Below are 20906 nucleotides of genomic sequence, written 5' to 3'. Positions count from 1 at the left end.
ATAGAAGTGAAAAACTGATGCTTTAGTTTGGAAAAAAAATCTTTAATATTAAAAACTAAATAGACTTTAGTCAGGAAGGATGCCAAATTAAATTTCTAAACATGAAAACAATGAAATGTTGACTTAAAACATGACTAATCTAATCAAATTTAGATTCTGAAACATTCATTTCATAACATTTTCAAATGGTTATCAAAAAGTATAAGTATAAAAACTTCGAAAACACACAGGCAATTAACTTTTCGGAGTTCGATTCAGGACGCTGCAGGAGATGTAAAATTGACTTGAAGTCTTTTTTCTTTTCTACTTCAAAACCTTTAACTCTCATAGCCATTTCTCTAACTCTTCCACTAATAGTGCCACTTCGTTTAATCTGACGCTCTTTTGAAGGCGGCCCGATACCGCAGATGCCACTTAATAGGGCAATTCCACACTCGTGGCAAGAGAAAACCATTCTCTTTTGTTGTGTTAAAGATATAGCGCTGAAACTCTGCAAGAAGGTGAGAAAATGAGAGAGGATGGATAGAGTGATAGATAACAAGGAGGACAAAAGGTTCGGGACGATTGTGTTTGCACGCTACGAGCGACTAGGACAGAGAACAGTCGCATGAAACAACACAAAAGACAGATAATGAAAGAAGAGAATGAAGTGGAGAGAAAGAGAGCTGGCGGACGATTAGTAATCCACATGACAACAATCAAAAGTGTGACAGATGAAAGAGTCAGACACTCACTGAGCGAAGGACTTGTCTATTAACTCGGTGTCATTGATCTGCACGATGCACTCGTCCTCTTCAAAGATCCCCTCTCGTTCAGAGCGGCTGTTCTTCTCGATGGATCGGATATTTAGACCCAGAGCCCTGATGACACAGGCAACAAACAGCTTTCAGGCAGGGAAGGGCATTCAGAAAATAACTGAAGATAATTGCACATAAGTAGCTGAATTTCAACTGAAAATGACTTGTATAAAATGTCTGTAGTTTTGGTAGTACACAAAATAAAATGGTGGTGGAACTGTGGCCTAGTGGTTTGCTTGTTCGCCAGATGCAGTGGGAGGTTATGTAAATGATCTCAAATAATATAAAAATCCTAAAACATAAGCAAATGTCAAATGTCAAAAAATAAAATAAAATAAAATAAAAAATAAAATAAAATAAAATAAAATAAAATAAAATAAAATAAAATAAAATAAAATAAAATAAAATAAAAAATAAAATAAAATAAAATAAAATAAAATAAAATAAAATAAAATAAAATAAAAGCTTGGATGATTAAATAAGCAAGGTGTAGGGGAAAAACATTGGGGAAAAAAAATACTGGAGGATTTAAAAGTGGAGATATGCATGGAGATACAGTATGTCCAGAATTTATTATTAGTAGTAAAAAATAAAATAAAATAAAGGGAGGAAAATAGAAAAAGTTGTATGATAAACGCTATGAAGTATATAAAAAAAAACAAGCAGTTTTAATATTTTTTATAATAATTTTAATGAAAATATCAGGCATAATTTAGAAACTTTTTTCTGAACTGTCTCTCAATATTGGAGAAATTAGCCTATTTCTTTTTTGAGAACAGATCTTTCCAGACATCCCTTTCGATAATCAATTTTGTGATTACTGGGAAAATGAACCAAATACAGGATTTCATTTGCTGTTACTTCCTTTAAGACTTTAGGGTTTCCTTTGAGACTTACACACCCTAACGAGTAGTTCACCAGGCCACCACACAGGTTTGCCCACCTACAGAGAGAGGGTCTATTTCCATCCGGACCTCAACAGGGCGCACAGGCCCCAACAACAGGAAGCATGTCAGCGTCCACCCAGGCAGGACTTCCTGTCATGGAGCACGTGTGTGTCCTTGCCCTGAGCACTTAACTTTTGACCTGTTCATGCAGCCTGAAAGAGCCATTCTCCTAGTTACTTCCTGCAAGTGTGTGAGTATGTGTTTATGGATGAACATGAATGGGACACTGTTGACTTATAACTGATATTATGAAAGTGAAATATATATATATGCACACACACACACACACACAGATCAACTGGTCACATATCCTAATGGCTGATGCCGGCATAAAATGCTCACTGAATTCCCTATGTATTCAGGGGGAGGATACACTGAATCCTCCCTTTAAACTCCCTTTAAACTCACGCTGCTGGACTGTCAGTCATATAAAAGCCTTTTCTAAACACCAAAGTCTACAAACTAAAAAAGTCAGTACTCAAGAACCCAACAGCAGAATTTGTACAACAGTGCATCTCATGGTCCATTATCATGTAAGAGTGTAAAGATGCCATGAATCTGTCAGTCAGTCAGTGTGTGTGTGTGTGTGTGTGTGTGTGTGTGTGTGTGTGTTTACCTTCCACTCAGTGAGGAACAGTATGATATGACTTTGATGCCCAGAGGCCCGAGGTCTCCAGAAATCTCCACCATCCGCGTGAGGCTGCTGCAGTAAGAAAAACACACCAGTCACGGTGGTTAGTTGCATTTTTCTTGGCAGAAAAAAAGGAAAATGACTGCCACAAACTGAAAAATATATTTTGGAAGTGGAAACTTTCAGCGGAACGCAATTACATTAGCAGAACAAAAGTCACACGTCAAAATGACAAGCCAAGAAACCATTACGGTGGGAACTGTCTTGGATATCAATGGAGTGCTCCTCCTGTCACCTGCATCATTTCCTCAGGTCTAGAGCTCTCGAAGTGTGTGTGTAATGTTATAGTGTTCAATCACACTCCTCTGACCTTACGCTTACATTGAAACACAAACAAATACACATAGGGTTGTATATTTACTAAAGTAAATTTGAGTGCTATTTGCCCATGCAAATCCCGCTAAAACAATGTTATGACGTTTTAAGTGTTTGCTATGTGGTTGCAAGGGTGTTGTGGGTGGTTACTAGGGTAATGCTAAGGTGTTTTTGGAGGAAAGAGAAAATTTAGCTGCCACAGTAACGCAACAATGCATGTATATGAAACACACGTTTGCAATGCATTGAACCAGCATCCGCATCCTTGCGTAGATGTTTCTGGCCTACAGCAGTCAGTGCATTTAAATCACAAACCCACACACAAAAGCTAAAGTATTCACCAGCTACTTTGTACTCTTGTCAACACACACTGAAAATCCATTTGCTGTTTATGTCCTGCGGGACGACATTAATGACCAAACAAATGAGCCGAAAGCCAGCGGAGTCACTGCCATTCAGTGTGTCTGAGATGAGAGCCGAAGGCAAAGGTGCCTACCTGCATCTCTCATCACAATAAAGACAGAACGGAGGAGAGGCGGAGATGAGAGAGAGAGAGGGGGAGATGCGAGCTCTTCAATCTTTGCCAGAAAAAAAGAAGCTTTTCTGGATGATTCAAACAAGCTAGACAAATCACATTTACTTACTGAAACTTTATTTGATTGTTTTTACTCATTTTATTTAATCATGACAGACAGACAGATTCATTTATTTATTTACTATTTTAAATATTATACTTTTACTGTTATAAATTCTATATTATATAAATACTAACCCTAAAAATAAATAAAAATAAAAATAAAAAGATTTGTCAATACCTGTCAGACAGACCATTCCTGTAATTGGGCGCAAAAATAAACTTCCATGTGACTTTCTGCAGGTCTAATTACAGATTATTGTCAATGTGCATTATGAAGCGCTGCCACATCTGGTAAATGATAATGACCAACACACACAAAGTCAATCAACTAGTGAGATCAGGCAATATTCTTCCGCACGGCTTGATCTGCAGAGTGCATCACCGCAAAAATAAAACCTCTCCTACATTTGCATTTCTCCAAAAATAAAAAACCCCTCTGCCAATTTGCATGTGCCCAGTGTGGCGCGGAGCGTCCATGAATTTACATGAATAAAAACTGAGACTGGCAGCAGCTCATCAGACAGATACAGAGCTTATTACTGCTCACACACCACAACAGCACGACACACAGAGAGAGTGTTTGTGTGCGCTGAGAAAAACACTTTCTCTGTTCCTGTGATCAATTTCAAGATAAAAGAAAAAAATACTTCATGAAATACTTTCTAGTCTCATACCACAATTCCACAAATTATTTGAAAAAGAAATGAAAGAAATTTCACATGAATCATACACCCTCAGAAACTGGCTGAACCTAAACTAGTTGTCTATGCCACTAATTTCTTGCTATTTCATACTCATGTTTTGTTTTTTATCATATGCATTTTTCATTTTATTTTATTATTTTATTTTATTTTGTTATTTTATTTCATTTTAGATTTTAGATTTTCTTTTCTTTTTTTATATTTACTTTTCTTTTCTTTATGTGATTTATAAGGTGTTTGTTATTATTCTCGATTAAATTTGAACAAACTTGTATTACAGATTTACAGTATTTGTCTGGCTGATGATAAAACAGAATAAAAAAAAAATGCAATTTTTATTATATTAATCTATTCAGTTTATATTTAATATATTTTTATAAATATGTTTAATATTTGCATTTACTTTTTACTTTATTTTAGTTTGTTTTATTTTGTATTTTTGTGGTGTTTTCTAATGGCTCTGCTATTACTCTTGCTTAAATGTAAACAAACTAATAATACAGATTTACAGTATTTGTCTGGCTGATGATAAAAGAGCCAAAAAATATATTTTGGAACATTTTATTTTATTAACCATTTATTTTATATTTATTTATTGTTTGGTTTATATATATATATATATATATATATATATATATATATATATATATATATATATATATATATATATATATATATATATATATATATATATATATATATATATATTTTTTTTTTTTTTTTTTTTTTTTTTTTTTTTTCGTATTTTATTATTTACTGTCACTATTTTACTGTTGTTTATTGTATTGTATTTATTGTATTTATTTAGTTAGTGGTGTCTTCCAAGTTGTCTGCTATAAAAAAAAATTTTACATTTGAACAAACTCATATTACATACTTAATACACAACATTTGCCTGATGGATGATAAAAATGAAAAAAAAAAAAAAAAATCCTATAAATTTACACTGAATGAGGCATCCGAACTATAGCCAGAGACAAGAAGTTTCTGTCACTATTATTTATGTCTTTTCTTTGGTAATATCATGTGTAACTCATAATAAAACACTTATTTAATCTGTGACTAGGACACAAGTCCACTGGAAATGTGTGAAAAAACATATTTCACTATTTGTTGGCTGAACCATCATCTTGAATGCTCTACTACTTCTTCAAAGCTTCATTTTTATATGTGTCAAATTAAATAGCATCTTATCTGACTTCACCCACAGCATCTACCCAACTTGTCCAGCTGAAGAAAATACATTAATATGAAGACTAGACGTAAAAGGTTTAATAATAACTATATAGTAGGAATGGGAAGTGATTTTATCTCAGAGAATACAGGGAACTTACATAAGCACTCTTATTAAAACTTGATTGAATCCCAGATGGACCTCAGGGGCTTCAGCTGAGGTGATGCAGTACTGTAGACCACTTCAATGTTTAATGAGCTGTAAAAGTGTGTGTGTGTGCGCGTGTGCATCAGTAATGCTGATTGACAGAAGCAGTGAAGAGAGGCGAGAGATAAACTTCATCCCTCTCTCAGGGAGAAGAGATGAGGTCACATGACCTGCGATAAGAGGCACGAATGGATAAAACGTGATGCATGTACATTCCCGTCCCGTGACTATGGCAACAAGTGTACATATTAAGACCGGGAACGTCGATATACACACATAAGCTCTTGTGCTGCTCTCGTACGTCTCAACGTGAAATCATCTACTGAAATCACAATGCTTAGAAGAGCCGAACCTTCCAGGCTAAGATCAGTTCTGCCATTTCCATTATTTCAGCTTGATAAGAATTTCAATAGGAAAAGCTGCTTCTAGATAAGCATTAAAAAGCTTGTTTAAGCACGTGACATTAAGCCTGACTTTTAAACATGAATGAACTGTTGAAATAGTATACAGTTCAATGCTTAAAAAAGTGCTTTACAATCCTTAAACCCTTGTTAAACGAGGCTCTTTTAAAAATAAATGTTTTTTTACAGATACCCAAATACACTGTTTGATAAAATTACATTGTAAAAGTGCCACAGCATAAATACTGGGTGTCACATTTGCCACTGTTAAAATATTAGTAAATATTGATATCAAAAAACATTATCTGTCTAATACGGAGCTAAAATATTGATACAGATATTGCTAGCATATCAGCCTCAAATGTCATAATGCACAGCTAAATACAACAAGAAACAAATATATTTAATATCATGTTAAAAATAAAGAAATGAATGTGTGTTTATGCATTTAAATAATATTTCTGCTGAATGACTAAATGTAAATGTAATGTAAATAAACAAATATTTAAAAATAAAATGTATAATACATAAAACAATACATCAAAAAAAATTATGAACCTACTTGTTTTTAAAATAAAAATGCATAAAATATTTAAAATAAAATGTATAAAATAATATTTAAATAAATATATCTATATATCCAATTTGTGTGTATATATATATATATATATATATATATATATATATATATATATAAAAAGGAATACATAAATACAATTAATGAAACTTAAATAATTAAATTTGAATAAATAAATCAACATTTGAACTATGTAAAATAAATGTAAATATTTATTTGTATAATATAAATATAAATATGTATAAATAAATGTATAAAAGAAATTGATAAAATGTCAATGTGTGTGTGTGTGTGTGTGCGCGCGCGCGCGTGTTTGTGTATTTATATACAAAATATAAATAAATATATATAAAGAAGTAAATATAAAATGTGCCAACAGTATAGAAAAACCATGTCCACACACACACACACACACACACACAAATAACCTTAATCTGACAACAAAGAACCTTTCACAAAACAAAGATCCAAATTCATCTCAGGACAGATTGCTGCTTGAAATGAATAATCAATTATTATTATTTGATACCCCCTTTTGAGTGTTTATACACAATCGTACAGTATATATAAGCATACACAGACTCCCTCACCTTAAGTCGTCTTGTGCAGTCCTGGAGTTTGGGACGTCCACCTTGGGTTTGTCCATGGCTCCTCCCTTCACAGAGGTTGCATGACCTACACCCTGTCAACACAAATACACACTCACCATGACTTCAGTTACTCTAGAAGACCCAAAACAGCCCCACCACGCTTCAGTGTCACCTACTGAGCAGGATGCCGATAGTGTTGAACACAGTTCGGCACTGAAATACTACAACTGCATCCTTGCCGACTTTCTCTCACTGTCCGCCTTTCAATTCTTTCTAAGTGATTAATATCTCATCTGGAAACAGCGATCAAAACAGATAAAAGGCAAATGAAAAGAAAACAAACACAAAGATGAAGAAAAACAAAATGATGCACCATAAAAGGGAAGGTCCACTTTCCTCACCGTGGAGCCGTCGCTAATGCTGGTCCACAATGCACCCTGTTCTCCACCCAAACACACACACACACAAACACATGGGACCCCCCCTCACGGGACGCAGAAATCACACAAAACGTGACCTAGATAATCTGAGTAGAGAGCGATTATCCCCCACTAGGCCACATGCTCCTGAGGGCCGCAGGGCCAGCAGAACCGGTGGGCTATTGTTAAAGTGCATCTCCCTCCTGTACTGAGTGCACACTGTTCACATGAGGACGACAACCCACAGATACAGAGACTTTAATGGAGACATGGTCGAATAACATAATAGTTTTGAAAAGGGAAAGCAGACACATTCAAACAAAACATAAATAAAACAATTCACAACATTGATGATAATAAGAAATGTTTCTTAAGCAGCAAATTAACATATTAGAATGATTTCTGAAGGATTGTGACACTAAAGAATGGAGTTATGATGCTGAAAATTAAGCTTTTCATCACAGGCATATATTACATTTTAAAATATATTAAAATACAAAAGAGTTCTTGTAAACTGTAATAATATTCCACAGTTTTTATTGTATTTCTGACTAAATAAATGCTGCCGTAGTGAGCTGTAATATATAATTTGTTGGTATTGGTAACTAAAATCAATCAATGTATAATACACCAAAAATATATATATTAACAAAGTTGAAAGGAGATACAAAATAATACAAACAATGTGCATGCAACCTGAAAATGTAAATAATGTATGTATGTGTGTGCGCACTGTGCATGTGTGTGTGTGTGTGTGTGTGTTTATATATTAAACATTAGAAGTTTTCAAATACATTTTTTTTTTTTTATAATAGTCACGACAATGAAACTAATAATATTAGTAAAAATAAAATAATATTTGTAAATGTCTTGACTCCACAGCCAACAGAGCAATTTTGTCTTTACTGTTCCAATACTTAAGGGGGGGGGGGGCTGTATATATATAATAAAATACATTGCATTAGGTCAAAATTGAGAGTTGAAATAAAAAGTAGTAGTATAAGTCACATTTTATTATTACAATTAAATATAAATGTAAAATATTGGTAAATAAAACATACAAATTCTTAAAATTTAACGGAAATTGCAAAAATATATAAAAGCAATATAAAACAAACATAAATGATAGATTTATTATAAACGCCAAGCCAACAATATAATTTGTTGCGTGTTGGAAATGCACTAAACAAATAAACTTAAATAATGAACAACACAAATGTGTCACTTTCCACATCTTGTGTGCTTGACGTTAATTGCATTATATAAGTCCCAACTTGTTTCATAAACTCAGATGATTAAAAAAATTGCAACTTATATGCTGGAAAATACAGTTTTGGTGGAAACTTAATGGAACAACAGGGGGAAAAACTGACTCAGGCATGATGTGAGGATTTGGTTGATATGTTTACGACCTAAATATGCTTGAAGTAAACACAGTAAAACATTCATGGTCAGACGCATCAGCCGTGCGAGCGGAGGCTATATTAAATATGTGTGTCCTTGGCTCTCGGGGTGCGTGGCCTGTTTACATAAGACTTATGAGCGCTGGCTAAACTCGTGGGAATACAGTAATTGAATAAATGTCAAAGCCTAATGAGAGAGTTTGTAAGAGACTGTGTGTGTGTGTGTGTAGAGGGAGATTTGCATCAGAAATGTGTTTCTCTATGACCTTTTGAGTCCATCATATCCATCCATCTAACTGTAGATCTGACAGATATTACAACAGCAAAGGTGGATCATCAATCTACTGTACATGATAACTCAGCACAATTTATAACATAAGACTTACCAACAAAAACACTGACCCAAATAGTTTAAAAAAGTACCATGGTAACTTAGGAATGCCACGGTATTCTTTAAAGTACCTTGGTATACCATACTATATACCATGGTATTTGAGCCCTTTAATGCTTGGCTTTTAACACAACTTTAGACATCAGTTAGTGTTTACAGTAAATATAATTTTCATGTACAAGTTGCTTTTTCGATGTATTTTTTCTGATTTGATCTAACAAAAAAAAAAAAGGTCTTGCTGAGTTCAATGCAATGTTGTTCTAGTAAATGTTGATGGTTCAGGAGCAAGTTATGAAATCAAACCAGAACATGTTCCTGGAACAACATTTCATAACCGGACCAGATCAGATTGTTTCATTCGTTTTGGGGTCTTGAATTATATTTGTATGAACCTTCATCATTTTAGGAGTAAGATTGTCCCAGGACCATCAGATCAGAACGGAATGTCCTACTTGTGTAAATCTTGTGTATTTTCTGATTATGAAAACTCTCTGAATGAACTCTGAGCTTCATGTTCATGTTATGGCAGGGAAGGGGAACCCTGAAGCTCTCCCAGTCTCTTATCATCCGTCCCAGGAGCTCAAGCTCACAGCCAGCGGTCACCTCCACTGAAGCACGGCACACCGTTAAATGATTTGAGGAGTTTCTCTGGGCTCTGCTCTCACCTCAGCTGTACGTACAGGAGAGCCGGTAATTATGAGTGAGCGAGGGATGGAGATTCTCTGCTCGCTTTAGACTGAAGACAAGATGATTATAAAAATGTGTTGAGGAGGTTGTCTAGACCTTCCAGCACACATAAACATGAACGTGAGATGTGTAATTATGCTCTAATATACACCTGGGACCTTTAACAGATTTTCATACAATGCTGTGATCTGGAGACAAGCCACTGAAAAACTGCTCATTTACTTTCATTTGTTTGTTTGTTCATTTATTCATTGGTTGCTAATTCGTGGATCATTTTTTGTTTGTTTTGATAGTTTATATTGCCTTTTTGACCATTCTCTCTTTCTTTCTTTCTCTTTCTTTAATTTTCTTTCTCTCTCTTTCTATCTTTCTTTCTTCCTTCATTCCTTAGTTGGTTAATTTTTTCGTTTATTTTTGTTTGTTTCAGTAGTTTGCCCGTTTCCTTTCTTTCTTTCTTTTATTAATTTGTTTGTTGGTTTATTCTTGGTTTATTTTTGGAGTGATTCGGTAGTTTGCTAGTTTCCTTTGCTTGTTGTTTTGCCTTTTTCGATTATTCTTTTGTTGGTTGCTTCTTTCTTCCTTTCTTTCTTGTATTTTTGCAATAAATGCAGCCTTTGTGAGAGATTTCTTTCAAAAACATCAAAAAAAAATCTTCCCCAACCCAAACTTGTGACCTATAGTGTACATTTTCCAAGATGAAACTGAACAACACTGACACATGCATATATACAGGATAACATAAAATATGATAACATTAATGAAATTGATAAAAACAGCATTCCTATCATCTAAGGTTAAGCTGGCCTCTGACTAGGCACTGACTGATTGAAAGAAATGTTGATCCAGGAACACGTCCTATTTATATAAATCATGTTGGTAATGTATCTGGAACTAGAGTCTCCAAGAATCCTTTACAAGCGTCACCTGATTCTTAAGAGTGCTGAAGAAGTCCTGCGGGAGGAAGTGGAATCTGCAGCGGTGGCACTGACAGAAGCAGATATTTATTTGGGTGCAGAGAGAATACGCATATATTTATGAATCCTCACAGTCTCAAAAGTGCTGTCGTTGATGCATTAGCGTGCCCTCACCCTGTCATTGAGGACTGCACCGCAATGATTACTGTCACTCAGAGCCATCTGGGACGGATGTGTGCGTGAGCCGTAATTTTGCAGACACCCTATAAATTCCTAACAATTGCCATACACTTTCTTTTCCCGTTTGATGCTAATATTTTAGAGATATTGGACAGTTTTATGTATGTAGTCCTGATACACTCAGCAGTTCCCAAGAGCCTGAAAGTGGTACAATTTAGGAAATGTCACACTCAGAATTAAAATATACTGCGTTGGCTTTCTGTGTGAGTCTGAAGCACTGAGAGTACATACAGTACAATCCTAAACACCGTTCACTCATTTTGAAACTTACACTGCCATTCAAAAGTTTAATAAGACTCTGTAAGATTTTTCAATGGTTTTGAAAAAGGTTCTTATGCTCACCTAGGTTGCATTTATTTAATCAAAAATACAATAAAAACAGAAACATTATTAAAATTTAAAATAACCATTTTCTATTTGAATATATTTTAAAATGCAATTTATTCCTGTGATGCAAAGCTGAATTTTCAGCATCATTACTACAGTCTTTAGTGTCGAATGATCCTTCGGAAATCTTCCTGACCCCAAACTTTTGAGCAGCAGTAAATATGCTGTTTGTCTGTCTAAATGTGAGAGCAAAAAAGAGCTGTTTCACAGATGACCTCAAACACAAAGAATGAAAGAAAGATATATAGAGAGAGTAAAAGCTTTGTTTATGAAAACAATCATGGAAGAGAGTAAGATAACTACGATGGCGGAGCTAAAAGCTCAACCTTAATCACAAATACAATATGACCATGAAAGTTGATTGTTTAGTGTCAAATCCTGCAAACAAGGATAGGTTAAATGCATCAAAAGACCAAGAACTTAAAAGCACTGCTTCCTCCAAAGGCACAATACAAATTTGTACTTCATTTACTGTAACAACTGAAAAAAGAAAGCTGGCACTTTCCCAGACACTCCTATCAAGCATCAGTATGTGGTGTGTGTTCACTCACAGTGGACTGGGGTCTGCTGATCATGTCCTCAGGGTCCATTGAAAAGACATCCAGGGGCGGGGCGAGCGCGGGGTCACTACTGCTTCGCACCGATAGAGGAGTGGCTGATGGGGAAAAAGTCAAAGAATACAGTTATACATCTACAAGAGAATCATTCTGCTTTATAAAACCTATGTAAAACACAATGATTTAGACATGGAAAAATCACTGTAATACATGATATTATTATACAGCACTAAAAATTATTTTAGCATCGAGATACTATCATAGGTTTTGTTAATATTTTGAATTAGACTGTATTAACATTTTCCATTTTAAAATTGTGTGCTTTCATTATTTTCATTAGCCTTTTTTTAATTAAGATTAAGTTTTAGTTTCTTATTTTAGTACTTTAACTTGAAGTAAACGAAATCAGAAATTCTGATTCTGATTCTCAAACGTAAAATGAGAAATGTTGCCTTTATTAGAATCAGAATCAGAATGAGCTTTATTGGCCAGGTGTGTTTACACATACGAGGAATTTGTTGTAGTGACAGAAGCTCCACAGTGCAACAGAGAGACAGCAACAGGACAGGACACAGATAATAAAGAATAATACAAATATCCAAACAGGCAATGTACAAAACAGCAAAAATACAATATATAATATAGACAACTATGTGTGTACAGGTCTGATATGTGCAAATTTGAAATGAAAAAAATTAGATAAATAAAAAAATATATACATACATTTGTGCCTTGGCATAAATAATATTTGTAATTTTGTATGTAAGCATATATATATATATATATATATATACACATACACACACACACTTAAATATATACATACACACATATACATAAGTTTTTTTTTAGTTAACAATAATAACCCTGAAAATTAATAATTACAACTTTATATACCATGGCATTTATATAGTACATCAAAGAATACCATTGTGATAGCTTAGTAAATGTCAAAAGTATTACCATGTCTTCTTTTTTTTTTGGTAAAGATCATACTAGTCCTTTTGACTTTGGCTCCATTTTAAGAAATCATTTTAAAATGTGAATTTTGTAGCATTTTATTTATTTACTTATCCATGCATTCCTTCATTTGTTAATTTTGAACTCCAGTTACTTTTATATCTCTTTTTCCATTATTTAATTTGATCTTCTCAGACAGACAAATGCTTTTACACTAGTTGAACATCACCAAGAGTGTTTTCCTTTTCAGACACACATTGGATCATACAAACACAATAAAAATCACTCCGAACTCACCACATGAAAGCACAACAATACAGCCTCACGCAACACAAAGTGAGTCAGAGCAGCTTTCCGCACACACACTCATCAGTCTTGCCAAACGTCTCCCATTTGTCTGGTTTCCATAAGAGAGACAAAAGCCAAAGTGCTGGAGCCATCGCTAGACTCAGCAGAAACAGCTACGGGAACAGGATGCTAGGGCCATCAAAATCAGCTCTGTCTTTTACAGGAACAAAATAAAACCACGGAAAAATGCAATGAGGGAGTTTTATATCAGAACCGTAAAACAGAATGTCCTTGGCCTCCACACTGAAGAGGATCTCCAAGACCTTCTGAGATAAAGCCGGAGACACTGTGACATCTCAAGGATCTGAAGTACACAAATGTGTGGAGCGCTGGCATGGTGGCAAGGTCACTGCTGGTGAAACGGTTAAAGGAGCCAAATCGTGAAAAACAGGCTTTTATATCACAGGGGAAAAGATGCTATCTATATATACCAAGCCAAGAAATATAGAAAATATATAAGCAGCAAAAATTACTAATTCAGAGACAGTAACCAGCATATGACTGTCAAACATTTACATATTAACAGCTATGCAGTATTGAGCAATTTCATTTACCCTAATGAACGACAATGTGTCACTAAGAGCTTAGCCATTTACACTAGTATTTTGTTTTGTCATTCACCTATGTGTGTACAAATGCTCTTTTTTGTGCGCAAAGAAAACATTTAAAGGGCTCATCAGATGCCCATTTTCCAAGTTGATATGATTATTTAGGGTCTTAATGAAAAGTCTATAACATACTTTGGTTAAAATTTCTCAATGGTAGTGTAAAAAAAACATTTTTTTTTTACCCTGTCAAAATCAGCTCTGTCTTCAGCAAGCCATTCTAGTCCATGTTGCTTTAATGGAACACTCCACCTTTTTTGGAAACGGGCTCATTTTACAACTCCCCAAGAGTTAAACAGTTGAGTTTTACCGTTTTTGAATCCATTCAGCCGATCTCTGGGTCTGGCGGTAGCACTTTTAGCTTAGCTTAGCATAGATCATTGAATCAGATTAGACCATTAGCATCACGCTCAAAAATGACCAAAGAGTTTTGATAATTTTCCTATTTAAAGATTAGGCGCAATGATATTACGCAGCGCCTGAAAGTAGTCCCCAGCTCAGTAGCCTATGATATACCATGGTACGGCAGCAAAGTTCCTTGATTATTACGCCGGAATGAGAGTATAGTTCCTAGCCATATCAGCCTAGAAAATCGCAACTTCTCATTTTCCGTCGGTCTTATTACACAATGTAACTACAGAAGAGTCAATCTTTAAATAGGAAAATTATCAAAACTTTGGTCATTTTTTGGGGGATTGGTGCATTCCCTTCAAAGTGAAAGTAACGTTAATCCTCTGCATCTTCAGTGGCTCAGATGTCGGGAGTAAATGACAACTGCTATATTGATTATTACATCCAACAACAGAACACCTCAATCGCTCAATCAGAGATATTCTTGTCTTCCCCTGCACCGGAGTCGACACAATGGCGGACAACTCTCAGCTCACTCAGGGCGGGTCTAAGGTAAGACGGTCTTGTTAATCAACTATCGTGAGAGCGGTCTGTACAGAACTACGTCATTCTGACAGGAATCTCAGAACAACCTGATTTGAGAAAGGGGATTTAGAAAAAAACACTGGGTGGATTTGTATCATTATAGGATAGATGTGTACACACACTTCCAACACATTTATGACCAAAAAAATTGTAAAGTGAATTTTGCATCCGATGAGCCCTTTCTGACATTTCTGACATTTTCACAAGAGGTCTGTACAAACAAATTCTTCCCCCCAATCTTTATTAGTTGCATTTAGCCATTTTTAATAAATACTGCTCGGAATGCAATAAATAAATAAACAAATAGTGATATTTAAAAAAGATATTGCTTTTATAAATTGCAAGAAACCTGTAGTGCTAAATATGTTTTTATGGTAGTAACAGGGTGTTTAAGTTCACATATTAAGGTTTTAGGACAGTGAGAACTGCTTTTTCTTCGTTTTTTAAATCAACAAGGATGCAATACATTTGTCTAAAGGGGCAGTAAAGACATTCATAATGTTCAATAGAAACTTTATATTCAACAAATCCTGAAAAATGTATCAGTTTGCACAAAGACAAAGCTTCACAACTGTTTTCAGCATTGATAATAATAATAATAATAATAATAATAAGTGTTTCTTAATCAGCAAATCAGAGTATTATTATGATTTCTGAAGGATCATGCGACACTGAAGACTAAAGTAATGATAATGAAAATTCAGCATTGCATCACAGGAATAAATTACATTTTAAAATATATTTATATAGTAAGCCAGTATTTTAAATGATTAAAAAAATAACTATTTTTGGTCAAATAAACAGTCTTAGTGAGCATAAAAGACTTTCAAAAATATATTTTTAAAAAACTTAACACTTTACTATGTGCTGTATATATACAAGTGGCTTACTAAACACTGATGAGAACTAGTTATCTTGCATGTACTGGTAAAAGCGACATAATACTATAATAAGACTTCTGCCTGCCTCAATTAACAGAAAGAGCAAATCTGATCCTTAAAAGATAAAGAAAAAAAGCACAGAGAGAGAACAAAAAATTCAGGCACAGTGCTTGAAAAAAAAGTTCCCATTTTCCCTTCCATCAGCAAAGACTGCTCCTATCCTTCAGTCTGCTACTAGAAATCATCAAAAAGGCCTTTTGGTATGATCACACTAGCATAGAAACTCTGATTCAGGTGAAGTCGATGTGTCCCGGGAGTCATTTTAATAAGGAACTGGAACCAAAAGCAAGCTTTAACACGTCTGCTACAGTAGCTACTTCATTAGGAAAGCCGATAGTATTACTTTTTGAGAACTCATCAGGGCCATTTTAAAATTTAGCTATTGAGCTACATTTCTCTGTATGTCAATGCTGATGTGCATATAAGAAAAATAAGGCTAATGAAAGAGACCTAAACATAAACCCAGACTCTTTTCAGGCCTGAGTTGAGTTCATTTATGTGACAAAGTTTATCCTTTGAGTGGGCATGCATGCCGACAGAGGGTTTAGTAACCATTATAACTAGACATAAACATCATATTTTAAGAGATTTGTTTGTGTCCTGTGTGTGAGCCACCTTAGAGCAACTCCTAAACCATAACCTTCGATTCCAGCGTTTATCAACACCATAAGACCTTCAACATCAGCCGCTAACTACACCCTGAAGACCTTACGAAGGACGCTCACAATAAGAAAGCTCTCAGACCTTCGTGATGTTTACGAATTCTCATATAGGAGTGTTGCATCTGTGCAGTGTCTGGAGTTTCCCTCAACTCCAATCAATCTTCTCCAACCTGCAGAACCTGGTGGAGCTTGGCACTGAACCCCAGGCTCAAGATTAATCGTGCAAACTAATTTTAGGCGTTAATTTCGGTTTTACAATATGAGTAATCAGCCTGAAAATAAAGAGAATTGAGTATGAAAATATTATATAAGTATTAATAGACTAAATGTGCCTTTTATATATAAAAAAAAGTAAAATTATGCAGTAATGGTTGTATTAAAGTTGTGTGAAGTTAAATAATTACAAAATCAATACTTACATCTGTTTATAAATTGACACTGTTTTTAATGATTTGTATTCCTTACAAAAGTTTTATATTTAAAATTTAGTAGAATCAAGAGTTATAGAACTGTAAATATTTTTGTGAAATAACAGAAATGTTTTTAGAATTTAGATAAAATTAAAATTAAATCAAACAAATTAAAAATTGTTTAAAAATTGAAAAGTTGACTTTCAAGAATATCTAATCAAAAGTTGAGTAGAAGTAAACATGGATGATTTAGTAATAAAATAGTTTTACGAGTTAATAACTTTAGAATATTAATGTTGCAATGTTTTTTATTATTAAAACATTAATAGCTAATTCTACCTTTAAATTTGCAATGTTTTTATCAGTTCAGTTGGTTTAACTTCAAACAATGTACAATTAAAAGTTGAAGAATCATGAGTTACTGTAATGTGTGTGTTTGCTTTCCAAAATAATGTAAAATTAATCAAATAAATGAGAATTAAATATAAAAAAATAATAAACATGAAACTTGACTTCCAAAAACAACAACACAAATGAACAGCATGTGTTACGTTCTTAGTAACGGCATTGTTTGCCTTCCAAAAAAAACAAAAAAACAGCAATAAGTAGAAATAATCTTAATTTTCAGCAGTTACGGAGATAAGAAAATGACACATACACGTCTGGCACCTCTAGCATAGGGGCCAAGATTACATGCAGAGGATCTATGGGAGAATTCAGAGTCTGGATTTCATCAACGTGATATATTTACGATGGAAATTCCCCATCCGGAATAATGTGCTGTGTTTGAATAGAGATACTTATATGTTCAAATATGTTCTTGGTGTAAAAATCAACATAGAGGTCAAGTGAAAAGTCCCGAATATAACTATCTTCCCACTCAACTACAATGCCTAAGCAGTATAAAAGCAATAAGAAAACTGCTCTCGAATCTGTGTTTAAACTTCTAGGATGAAGGACAGCATGGCGAATCCTCTTGACCTTTGACCCCTGAGAGGTCTGTCATGTGAAATGGGGTCAAGCGAGCACATTCTTTTAGTCACGCGTCGTCGTCTATGCTGTGGTTATTCCCATCTGTGTCGAGTCACTATGACAAAAATAAAGATATTCAGACAAGAACGGCTGAATGTTACCATAAACATAAAAAGGGGGAAATGCGAGCACCAAGAACCAAATTCAAAGAGAAGTTTGAGATCGACAGTCTGTTAACCTGTAATTCTGTTTTATAGGTAATCAATGGCTGACAGGTATGAGCGGCCGCCCACCTCAGGTGCTGCTGGGAGCCGTGTGTGTGTGAGACAAGAGCGGGCAGGTCAGGGATCGATGCCGCTGTAATCATAGAGCCGTGCCGCAGAGACAGTCAGAGCTCAGACAGATTTGCTCTGTTTCTGAGGACTTTTACTGCTCCAGCAGGAACAAACTCATGGTCTCTGGTAGACGGAACAAAGCGCCGTTCCATAAATACATCTGAAAAAACCCTTTCTTCAATTATTTCCATGTGTGCTGACTGAGTAAACATGAACAGCAGGTCTAATTTGTTTAAGGTGCACTGTGATGCCCATGGTTAGAATGTGTTACCCATGACAACCAATCACATATCTTTCAATACATCAAGATCTCACAAGAGAAACGAGCTTATACGCTTTTAAATGGTTGAGTGTATTGCTTCAGACCCAATTTAAGCTAATTATAATTACTTTAAACTAGCCCTGTCCTTAAAAAAATAGCCATTTAGAATAAAGGATAAAATAAAAATTATTTTTACTTTATATTTATAGAGTATATTCATATTAATAAATCCAAGATTTTACTATTTGGCAGAAGAATTATATATTGAAAAATTAAATAAAATTAAATAATTATATAAATTGTTTAAAAAATTAAATCAAAAAGGAAACCTTGAATGATATGCATGGTCATATATAGCAAACAACACCAATTTCATCTGGACCAAAATCTAACTTATAAGATAAACAGATCCCAGATTTACTATTTGACAGAAGAATTATCCATTTTAATTTTTTTTTATATATTTTTGCATTAACAATAAAAATGTTTGCATTTTAAAAACAACTTAAAATTAAATTAAATTAAAAATGAAAAGTTGACTTAATAAATAACTTAATTAACTTAATATTAAAAGTAGATTTACACATTAATATTTTTAGTAATAAAATTGAAATAATTTAATTTTAAAATAAATGTAAATATTAAAAAAATTAATTCATAATTCATATCAAACTTTTTGAGACAAATGTGTCCTTCGGTAACTTCATTCATCATTTCCTTGATGCTTTCATGTTTCCTATTGTTTTCCTTGTTTAGCTCATGAGATTTGTTTCAAAATATCTGATTCTGAACATGTAAACACAACTTTAATGTGGTTATGGGACAACAATTTGCCACTACAGTTTGAAATCTTTGCATACTGTTCCACATTTAAAAACACCATGCAGTATATAATGCATATGGCATATTTATTTGTGTTTGTTACCAGCTAAAATGCCAATTCAAACCATCTCTTGTGTCTCTTCTCTCTCATGTCTATACAGCAGGTGTGAGGGCGGTCCTTGAGCTCTGACTGACATCTGTCACGCTGCCAATCATCCTCTGTATCATCTCCACCTCTATAACCTCACATTTACCCAGCGCTTTAATGTATGTCTTTGACCCACAGACTGAGCAATGACCCACTGCCCCTCTCTAGTCATCTTTATTCAGCAGTCACCACCTGTCACTCACTCTTATGCCCCGCCCCCTGACAGAATAAAAGCCAAAGTGGCTTAGAAGTTTTGTTTTGGGGAAATCTCATTGTGCTTTTGTACAGGATGATCTGTCTAACCCTCAGAGACCCATTGTTGGAGAACTGCAAAACAAAGCAATTGCGTAATATCTATTTCTCGCTAAACTAAATCAAAACAGCAGCTCACACAAATTAAATCAACTGCACACACTACTGCTGACAGTTTTGCATCAAATTGATATAGAAATATTTTTTTTCTGAATACTGTGTGATGTTTAACGAAAAGAACAAATGCCGGTGACCACATTTAATTATTCATTTTCCTGTAAGGAAAATAAAGGAAAAAATTCCGATAAATAGACACATAATGACAGCACTTAAGCTTTTTTTGCCTTTTCACACCCATATAAATATAATATTTCATTTTCATTTTTAGATAATTACTATAAACCTATTCATTTTAGTATAAAAATAAAACCAAATGTTATTAGTATTCATTAATGATTATTTTATTAAATATAATAATAATTATTATTATTATTATATAATACTATTACTAAATGTTATATAAAAAATATATATATTTGTATATTAAAATTAATTAAAGTACACACACACACATACACACATATATATACATACACATATATATATATATATATATATATATATATATATATATATATATATATATATATAACACATATACATACATACATATATATATATACATATATATATATACTTATGTATAGTTAATATAAAAATATACTTTTTTTTTTTATTTATTTTTTTAAATGCATCAAAAAGAAAAATATAAATGGTGTTTGGTCAAACAAAATTAAGATCAAAATTCAAGGCACAATTTTGCCAAAACAAAATAAAAAACAAAATGAAAAACAAACAAACAAAATGGCAATGATAAAACTAAATACAATTTAAATTAAATTAAACTACAAAATATCAAATGCCAAATAAAGAAAAGAAATCTAATAAAATTCTGTAAAGCATATTTATTTATTTTTTTCACATTTAACAAAAACTTACAAAATTTAACAAGATGTTTGGTCATTTATAGCAAACTTCTGAAGACAAATTTGTCCTTAAAGTATAGAAACGTGTGTTGCACATCCACATCTAGTAACCAGATTAGCAGTGTACACTGTTCAGAAGTCAAGCGAGGTCCGGCCAAGCATGAACTCATTCAAATGCTGCCATTATTCCTGTTTGCACCCCAGACACACACACACACACTAATTAAGTTAA

At 33.7% G+C, this 20906-nt stretch overlaps 1 protein-coding gene across 1 annotated transcript in view; it reads right to left on the bottom strand.

Moving 5' to 3' along the window:
- pard3ba (par-3 family cell polarity regulator beta a) overlaps nucleotides 1-20906 on the bottom strand; it is a 149043-nt gene that overhangs the window by 94311 nt on the left and 33826 nt on the right. Inside the window, exons 4-7 of the mRNA XM_079420912.1 lie at nucleotides 12030-12133; nucleotides 7038-7129; nucleotides 2361-2447; nucleotides 735-860 (exon numbers count right to left, since the gene is read on the bottom strand). Coding sequence (XP_079277038.1) covers nucleotides 735-860; nucleotides 2361-2447; nucleotides 7038-7129; nucleotides 12030-12133 — 409 coding nt within the window. The remainder of the gene's footprint in view (nucleotides 1-734; nucleotides 861-2360; nucleotides 2448-7037; nucleotides 7130-12029; nucleotides 12134-20906) is intronic.

This window comes from Barbus barbus (genome assembly GCF_936440315.1).
Source record: "Barbus barbus genome assembly, chromosome: 7".
Lineage (NCBI taxonomy): Eukaryota > Metazoa > Chordata > Actinopteri > Cypriniformes > Cyprinidae > Barbus > Barbus barbus.
Note: the sequence above shows the minus strand (reverse complement) of the source record. Positions and strands in the feature narration are given on the sequence as shown.